At 47.6% G+C, this 9544-nt stretch overlaps 3 protein-coding genes across 3 annotated transcripts; 1 reads left to right on the top strand and 2 right to left on the bottom strand.

The window, feature by feature from the left end:
- Positions 1-1059: 1059 nt before the first annotated feature.
- On the bottom strand, positions 1060-1901 carry FTJAE_287 (proliferating cell nuclear antigen; the record flags this gene model as incomplete). The annotated part of the gene is made up of 2 exons (XM_037349108.1): positions 1060-1367; positions 1430-1901. The coding sequence occupies 2 exons, from the start codon at positions 1899-1901 to the stop codon at positions 1060-1062; spliced, it is 780 nt and encodes a 259-aa protein (XP_037212635.1).
- A 1373-nt stretch (positions 1902-3274) lies between these two features.
- Positions 3275-5353, bottom strand: FTJAE_288 (uncharacterized protein; the record flags this gene model as incomplete). The annotated part of the gene is made up of 5 exons (XM_037349119.1): positions 3275-3939; positions 3994-4445; positions 4493-4956; positions 5014-5237; positions 5305-5353. The coding sequence occupies 5 exons, from the start codon at positions 5351-5353 to the stop codon at positions 3275-3277; spliced, it is 1854 nt and encodes a 617-aa protein (XP_037212636.1).
- A 1280-nt stretch (positions 5354-6633) lies between these two features.
- On the top strand, positions 6634-8907 carry FTJAE_289 (uncharacterized protein; the record flags this gene model as incomplete). The annotated part of the gene is made up of 1 exon (XM_037349130.1): positions 6634-8907. The coding sequence occupies one exon, from the start codon at positions 6634-6636 to the stop codon at positions 8905-8907; it is 2274 nt and encodes a 757-aa protein (XP_037212637.1).
- Positions 8908-9544: the final 637 nt, after the last annotated feature.

Genomic DNA, 9544 nt, shown 5'->3' on the forward strand with positions numbered 1-9544 from the left:
AATCCCTCGGTCTCTCCTTGATATTCAGCAAGCGTTCTGAATAGATGTCTACGCAGGCCTGGGTAACCAAAGATTTTCCTTGTGGGATCGTCACTGAACAAAACCTCTCAATCGGTGTCAGCGGACGATTCTGCAGTAGAAGCCTAAAATACCGAAGCTCGAATGAAACGAGAAGCTTTAGCGTTATCTGTAAAGATTGAAAGAACAGAAGAGAAAATCTGTCGCTGACTCAAGGAAGTAAATTAGTTCTGGGACTTAGTTGCGGCGTCTTTTGAGCTGTATGTCGCTCGATATTAGTCACTACCTGAGGTACCTTAGTTAACTTGAGGAAATCGGGTTAAGCCTGGAGCATTAACAAGCTACTAACCTAACTACCTACTTACCTGGATGTACGAGATTTGGAAAATAGAACCTTCAGAACACTTTACCTCTTGCCTAGTATCGAACTGAATGATGAACCGAGCGATTAGCTCAACTGCAGCCAGGACAGCCTTTTCTCTACGCTTTTGAGCTGATAGCGAGTGACTTCCATTTGGTTGTGTGCCCCGCCAGCGCAGCAGGCTTCTTTTTGACCAATGAATAACTCTAGGTAAAATACAGGAATGGCTTCAGGTACACGCTGTCCCTCCAGAAGCAAACAAATTTCTAGCCTTGAGGTAGGACCATGGTCGGAAAAAAAAATATCAGTCTGAGTTCACTTAAGTCTTTATCAACTCGGATAGATGAGGTACCTTCAGTTTTCTTGCCCCCGTTGGCTTAGAGAAGCACGATCTCATATTATCATTTATCATCATGGTCAACAAGGGACTAAAGCTCCTGAATTGGTGCCCTTGTATTCCCTATCTAACCCGTTCGTTTACATTTCTTTTCCTTGGCACACGCCTTTGATGCCTGCAAAAAGGCCTCAAATAATCAGATTAACTTCTTGGGGTCCGTATTCCTTGTATTGCCCTCTTTGACATGTGTTTTGTCGGAACTGTTGGGTGGTATCATTGCGACCGCAAGCGCCGAGCTTCTGCCATTTAGCAGGATGATGTTGTATTACATTATGGCAGTCTTCTACTCCTCATCGCCAATCTTGGGCGCAAGATAGAAACGCAGATGGCTTTGACCTTCCAGATTGTACTCCACCAAGAGGGGCACTTCATTAGAGAGCTTGATCTGGACCTGATCGGAAAGGCCAGCAGCCTTGCAGAAGTTGACCAGGTACTTGAGGGAGAAGGTAAGGGCGACAGGCTCGGTCAACTCAATTGTGACACTTTGTTTGGGTTTCTCGACATCCTCATGGCTTCGAAGAGTCACTGAGCCGTTACCAATATCGCCATTGCATGCGAACTTGACACCGTCCTTGGAAGCCTCAATCATCACTGCCAATGTGTTAAATAACAATCCAGTAGGCAAGTACAAAGCGAGCCTTGCAAGAACTAACCTGATTCTGACATAGCCATCAAGTCGGTACAGATGCGACGAAACTCGCCAGAAGGCATTGCAATTGTGGCAGCATACTCGGTGTCGGGGATGCCCAGATGCTCCTGGTCAATGTCCATGAGCTTGAGGTCATACTCGCTGATGCGGTCGTTTTCAGGGCTTTCGAATTGCATGTTCAACACGTCAGGGGCATCCTCAGCCTTGAGCGTGAGCACGTCGTTACTCTGAGCAGCGCGTAGGACCTTGGTCAGGGATGTGAGGTTGACACCGAGGGAGATATTACGGTCGCAGCGGAACATCTCGAAGGATCCAGCAGTAAGCAACATGGAAACCAAGGCAACATGAGAGTTGTCCATGGCCTGCAGCTGAATACCACTGTCATTGCAGTCGAAGTTGCAATCTTGGACCAGATCCTTGATTGCGTCGACGACCTTCTTCAGAAGATCAGCTTGGGCGAGTCGTGATTCCAACATATCTATTTATCTGTTAGCATACCACTGATACGTGCCCACACGAGACGTGAAGCTGCCACGCATAGATAAAAGGGTGGGGTGTTCGCTACTTGGGATGACTGACTGATTGAAAGATGTGTTGGCAGATTGTGGCTAGATAGGGACAGCGAGTATAGGCAAAGAGTAAGTGAGCGAAATGGCTCGCAAAGTAAGGCGTGTTATGGTTACGGAAGGAGTATGGGAGGTTGTCTGGTGGATGAAATGCAAGATGCAGGTAGCAATGTGCTTTTGTCGCGAAATTGCCAGGCTGCTTTACGCTAGCTGGCAGGTGGGGGCCACTTAACGCGCGACCATCAAACAACCGACGCGTCGCGTTGGCGGCGGATTTTTCCTAGGGGAGGAAAGAAAACTCTGGACTTTGATCCTAATAAATGACAAAAAAGACTTGGGTACCTAATTTTAGTATTAGTTTAGTATAAGTTCCATTTTGCTGAGTATCTAAGGTATGTAAACCTTGCTTATACTAATCGCTTATTCTAGAGATCCAAAGTTCTAACTACTATACAAATTGTATTAGTACGTATATATATAAGATCATGGCTGAAGAGGGATATTTTAGTTCAAACACCTAGAGACGAATGCCCACCTTAGTTTCTGGCTGAGAGTTCCTCAATCCTTTGGCCTCTATCGGACAGGGCAGGTGCGAACCGCAGAAGTATCTTTGTACCCAGGTAGGTTTCGAGCCTCTTTCCAGTTCTTCGAGTTACTACTACCTACCTAGATACCTTAAGGCACCAATGGCCATTAGTGAGAAATCAGCCAGTGCCGAAGTTCTCCCTAACCTAAGTAGGTAAGAATGTACCCTTACAATGACCTATTAGTATAAGGTTGGTGTAGTTATCATACATATGTTGCCAGGAATAAGCCCCCCTTGATCAACATTGAAAGAAATAAGTAGCCCGGCAATGAGGAACGCATAATTTCCCAAGAGACCGATTTATAGTGCATATGCCTTACAGCTACCGTCCATAAGGGCACGTTGATGCGATTGTGTGTCGCCAAAAACCTGATCTCCGAGAATGATGATAGCAGGCAAATAATACAAAACCAAGATCCCCAACCCTGAACCTGAAACGCCGCAGCCATCCATGGCTTGTCTATATAATAGTGTCGTTTATAGAGAATTGTGCGTATCGTCGTGACGCTACCTGTGCTTGACATATTGATGTGTCTGTGGAGCTCGAATGTGAATTTTTCATAAGTCGATAGCAAGAATAAAAAACCGGTTTGGTGTCGAATCAGACGATTGTTTTGTCCTCGATGAAGGCAGGAGAAAGCGATTGGAAAGTGTTGAAGATGATTATCGTGATGTTTGTTTCATAAAATTGATACCCCTACATTGACACAATCCGACCTGCTGGTGCGCTGGCACGAGTTCGAGGTCGTAGGTTAATAACTGTCTCTAGCTCCCGGAGCATACCCTTGGTTGCATCAACATGCTGTCGGGCAAGAGCCTTTTGTTCTCGTTCTTCCCGAACCTTGACTATTCTTTCTTCTCGAGTGAGCATGCTTCGTGGTCGCGGGAGAGCAACGGCTTCGAAAACTTCGGGTGCCTCCTGTTCAGCCGAACCAGCATACTCAGAACTAGGCGGAGACTCGCCAGTCAATGCTTTGAGAGCTGCTGCAGCCCCGCCATTCTCGTCCACAGTAGTTAGTCCACTAAGTGAACTAACAGGTGACAGCAGAGTACTCATGGATGAAAGCCTCTTCTCGTTTCTATCGATGCCGAGTGCCAAAGCAGCCCTGCCCTCTTCCCATGCGGTCATCAGGTCTTTCAGATCCAGGCCGATGGACTCATATTGTGCCATTAGATTCGGACCGAGCTCCGAAATGTCGTTCGAATCGTTCAGAGTTCTGTCAGATTCTTCACGAAGCAGCTGCAGCTTTGCCTGTAGACCCCTGATTCCGCTTGATAGTGAATTAAGTTTCCGAAGTTGAGCCCTCCAGCGCTCCCGCCCAGGCGTCAGGGCATTCTTTGGTGTAGGGGAGGACGGAAAAGCTAGAGAAGCGTAAGCATATGACCAATAAATGATGACTTGCATCGTATTCTTACTGTCTTGCTCGCTGAGAATGCTCTGTATCCTAGCATGGGCAATTTGAGTTGAGCTGTTCACACTCAAAAGAGACTCTACGGCCGTTGTCCAACGAAGCAGATCATTTGCGTCACTGTTGGCATCCAGAGCAAGCAGTGCGCAAAGGAATAATTTACGTATGGTGGAGAATCGAGCAGCCAGGATTTTCAGGGTTCTCAAGGATTCAGGATCGTCCAGATCCTCATCACTTAGTCCTTGACGAGCGTCTGACATGTCGAAATCGGTAATGTCGTATATATCATAATATTTTTCCAAGTCTGTTTGCTCTGCGAATCCGTTGACAACTGTACAAACCTGGTTGTAGGAATCAAGAACCTCTTGGAAAGAATGTCTCAGGGCTTTGCGCAGTCTGACACAACGCCGGGTTTGGGTACGGTCTTCTATACGGCTGATTGGTGGAAGGGGAGCGCTGCTGTAAATTGTTCAGTGCATGTGGTGGTAAGGAAATGAAAGACCTACAGTCTGTAACCTCGAGACACTAACTCGACTTCTTGTATAAGAGAGACAGCTGCACCTGACGCACTGTCGAAGTTGTGTGAGTTTTCCACGAAAGACGTGATTTCAGACAGCGATTGCGATCTTCGATACCGGAGCCATTGTCGTTTCATGTAAACCTGGCCCAGCAGGACGGCCGCTGCGCAAAGCACGAGAAGAAAGACCAGCCTCTTCTTGGTAACACCACTTCCAAGTACCCAACTCAGAACAACCGCGACCGCAAGAGCGGCAAGAACTGATGCCAGAATTCCTTCCGTGGACAATAGGGATTCGTCTTCGTTCGTTGGCGGGCTAGGTCCCCTATTATCTAGCTGCGACTGCCCCAGGCCCGAATGGCCACTTAAAAGCTGAGACGCAATGATTGTATATCGGAATTGTTCGAGAAATTTGGCGTTGTCAGCTCGGTCGATACTCGCTGCAACCGCAGCCTATGGCAAGTGGTTTTAGCAATCGTTGACAGGTCACACCAGTTCGAGGTGACATACTGAATATTTCCTGCTAGCAGATCGCAATGAGGAGGGCTTAGGAACTTGTAAATGAAGCCCATTCGGAGCCTTATTTCGGAATCTTGGTTTAACTAAAGGTCGGCCGGTGGGTGCGAAAGGTGATGGACTGGATGGCGGTGATGGGCTTGATCGACCAGCGGATGAATCAAGTTCGGGCGTTACTGCACCGGGCGCCCAGTCAGCCTGGGGCTCATCTCCCCCATCTTGAGATATGTTAGTCCACATAAGGGAAAGCGATATCGCGCGCAAGGGAGAGCGACGCTTGCTCACCTCTGAGGTAGTCGGCGAACGGAGTCTCCTCATACACCACGGGCTCCATCTAGCTTCTCTGTGACGTCGTCGGTGTCGATAAGCAGTCACACAGAGCCATCGAGCGGTGCTGATCGATGCAGAGTGACAGTGTCGTATGTGATATCTTGTTGCGATGTTGATTAAACCAGTACGAGTATGTGTTCAGGAGAAGGCGACAAACAATATGGACGGATTACGGAGTATTAGACGAGCGCGAGCAGGGACAGGCTGGTTCGTTGATGTTGCCAATTAGGGGAGCTCCACGCACACCGTAGTGGCCAGCCGGAGCCGCGGCAGGGATCGTGTGGCTATCAAGTGCCTGTCAAAAGCGCCGCAACCTTGACGGAAAGTATATGGACCCCGGAAGCTTGAAGTTTAGCCTTGTCAGATGTAATTTCGAGCCGAACTGGTACTATTTATGCAGTCAACTGCGGAAGACGTAATAAGGTGCAGGGAGACGCAGGGACGACCCAAGACACAGCGTATCAGCATCTGGCAAAAGGGGCTCCGGAGCTTCTGAACATATGTTCACCCCAAGAGAACCTGAAGTGACAAAATTAAGGTAGGCAGTCAGGTAAGTCGAAGATGAACTCTGGATGCCTTTATCACTGTCTTCCAACGTCCCTGGGAGCAACAAAACTTCCAAACATTATCTAAAGCTACGATAAAAATCTCTAAAGGCCTGCTAAAGTATACTAAACTCACTTCGGTCTTTTATGACCTATCGTACGATGGGATAGAGATCTATAGTTTTCTTGCACCCTCTAGGCGCTCTGGTCAAGGTCTCAAGTCTTATTGCTCACCTAGGTAGGTAGAGGAGGAAAGAAAACTCAGAGCCTTGATCCTAAGTGATGAAAGTATTTAGGTAAATCTAGCCTAAGCTTAGGGAACTCTTTAACAAGTTTGTTTTGAAACCTTATATCAAGGTCTGATGTTTTCTTGCTCCCTGAGGCCCATCCCCTTCGAGCCTTTATGACAGAGCCAGGAGATGCTAGATGCCGCCAGGGACTCGTTTGTGGAGCAAGATAGATAATGAATGATAGCGCCTGAGGCATTCACTTAGTTAAGGTACCTCGCTAGCTTATGGAACTCAAAGAACCTGGGGTAATATCATTTTTCTGGTTGGCCAGTTGTGTGTGGGACATCATTCGTACTCCGAATTGAAAGTTCTATCACCCACCTTCACCAAGGTACCTTACCTTCCAAGAACCAGCTCTGACGTGGATTTTGCGCAGAGCATACCCACGATGCTGACATGAACCGAATTCCGATACTGTGCCCCGCGATTCGAGGAATACCAATGCTTCGATGATGCACTATCTCGCATTGTACCGCCGCACGGGTGTGTGTCCTGTCGCAGGCTCACCAGGTGGCATCTGGATCTCCAATACCCTATTAGCCCAAGCCATTGAGCGATTCCAACGCGTCAATCCCATTCCTAGTCGATGCTTGAGCTCATATGCTGGGCCTCTCGAGAGCCGACGTCGTTTGGGCAAGCGACATATGGTTGCCGTTGTACCCAATTCCCATGCTTCACCCTTTCCTTGGAGGATCGAAATGCCCGTTCATCTCGGCGAGTGGACTTGGGAGGCTCCTGTTGCACCGAATGATCGTCACAAAAAAAAGATTGGTCTGTTCGAGCGCTTTCTCAGGAACCTCGAGGACATGGGACACGAAGAAAATACCAACCTTGCAACTGCTACGCCACCACCGGAGGCGGTTATGATACCTGCAGCAGTGACTCCAACATCAATAGAAAAGGCCCGAGGTGATATGAACGAGCGGCTCGCCAAATTTTACAACTTCGAAGACGAAAACACATTAAAAAAGATTTGCGAGCCCTACATTCTTCAGATCTTGAAGATGGTCGAGGAAAGGGCGATTTCCAACGACGACCTTATCCAAGCTCTTGATCCGTTCGACAACCATCTTAAGCAACGAGTACCGGGCAAAGTCCTCGATAGGAGGGTTGCCGAACAATGGGTCTACATAATCCACGCTATGTATCGTACCCGGACCACCTCAACTGAAGATTTGTATGGGAGCCATGTTTGGCACCAGTGCCTCAAAACAATACTGCATATGGCACCCCAGCCCTCTACGTTCCATTGCCTCGAGGAGCTTCTGAGACTTATTGCTCTATACGAAAAAATACAACTAGAGACAATTGACTACCTCGACCTAATGCATAGCCATAACCGACTGGAAATGACACAGGGTGAACAATATCCTACACGGCCTATATCACTCCGACTCGTACGCCGCAGTATGCAATTGACTCGATTGATTTCTGCCCGAGGTCTGACGCAAATGGAGGCATTTGAAGCTTTGACCAAACATTGCTTTCAGTTCGTCGACGAGACCACAGACCAACGCACGTTAGCTTTTCAGCTATTTTTGAAATTGGCGGCAGTCCCAGGTCTCAAGGCAGGCGAATTCTCTACTCTCGCTGGCAACGTTCGTAGCATGCAAGATTGGGTAGAATCAGAAGTTTGGCAATTCATGGCTATTCGTCTAATGAACACGACACAGGGAGGAATACGGCCTGAGCAATTATACAAATGGATTGCCGGGCCTACACAGTTACACTGCTGGGCAGCAATGCTTCAAGATTCTCGCCATCGCGAAACCAAGAAACGCATAGCGAACTTGAGGGCACTTACACATACAAGCGAAACCTTCGGACACCTTGATACATTGATCAAGTCGGTTCGACTGGTGAGCGATCGTCATGGGGTTATACAAGATATGATGAAGATGGAGAAGGACCCGTATTGTGCCGTCATGATGTGGGAATCTTATAATGCAGGAGCGTCAGTTAAGCATAAATTCCCTTGGTACATGTGGGCACGACATGCAGAAGCTATAGTAACGCATCCGGACCTACCACCAGACCTCATATGGCAGATCGCCGAGTTTTGCTCATCAAAGACTACTACCCGGCTTAAAGCCCCCATCGTACGCAACCTTGTGTTTATGATGGACTTCCTGGAAGAGATTTGTCACTTCTACATGAAGAAGCCCGGCCTGACAGCCCGACAGCGCCTTAGATATATCGAAACCGCTATCAACTGGGGCAAAAGGACTGGGCAGCATATGTCACAGCCTGCGATGCAAATTCTAGCTGAGATTCTGCTTCAAGATCTTGAAGAGGGTAAGATGGGCCGTAAGACACGACTTCGATATTTGGTCAAAAAGATTGGGCATTTCTACGGAAAAGAGCAGGCAGCAAAGGTTGCTCTCTCACTCGATGGGTGGAGATGGACCAACAGGCGTAGAGGAGGGGGGTTACCACGGATGCCAGCGCCAACGAGGGAGGCGCATTCCAAATCAGAAGAACAGACCACGGAGCTCTCAGACTATTTAGTGCAACCAACTCTGGATGAGAACCTGAAAAGACCTCTTCGGCAAGCATGGGAGCAGACTCTGCCACCCATTGGACGAGTTAGGTACGCCATCGAGAGCAAGGATTCTCGAGAAAAGGACGACAACGGGGTGGAAGATGAACGTACTTTGGAATCTATCATGAGGGGTCAACGACGAAAGGAAGAGGCCAACTACGGGATAGGTTCAAGCTTTTAGGTAATGCATGACGCGGTTTACGTTAACGTATAATACACCAAGGAGAGAAGAAGAAAGTATTTCATGAATTTTCATGACAAGGGTTAAAAACGCCCAGCGCCTCGTGAGTATGGGTTCATGTGGTATTTGGCATATCTCAAAGCCCCGAAGACTAGAGGAGCGAACGTGAAAATAGAATCGCTTATCGGGCAGTAGATAGCTTTTGATACACATGCCTGATAATCTGTTGGGGATAATAGATAATTTGGATCTATGTGATGCAAGACAACTTGCAAGAACAAATCAAAAGGTATTTCAGACTATTGACGGAGAAATCATGAGACCGTATCATTATTAACTAATTTAGAATCTTGGGCGCCCATACATCAAATATCATTACAGACAAAAATAAATAGCAAAAGAAAAGCGGGAAAATATCATAAGACGTGTAAAATCGAAGACTGAACTGCCTTGGGTCAACCCGTGGCGTGAAAAGGCGATAGGAAAAGCGAAACATAAAACATAAATCTGAGAGCGTGAGACCCTTTCCCCTTCATCCAGACCAGAAATAAACAAAGGAAATCCTTGCTAGTAATGCGTTTGTCCCCAGAATTCCAAAGACCAAAACACCGCCTATATCCTTTTCCCAAGTGGTATC

The sequence above is a fragment of the Fusarium tjaetaba genome (genome assembly GCF_013396195.1).
Source record: "Fusarium tjaetaba strain NRRL 66243 chromosome Unknown NRRL66243_c0000010, whole genome shotgun sequence".
In the NCBI taxonomy this organism is placed as follows: Eukaryota; Fungi; Ascomycota; class Sordariomycetes; order Hypocreales; family Nectriaceae; genus Fusarium; species Fusarium tjaetaba.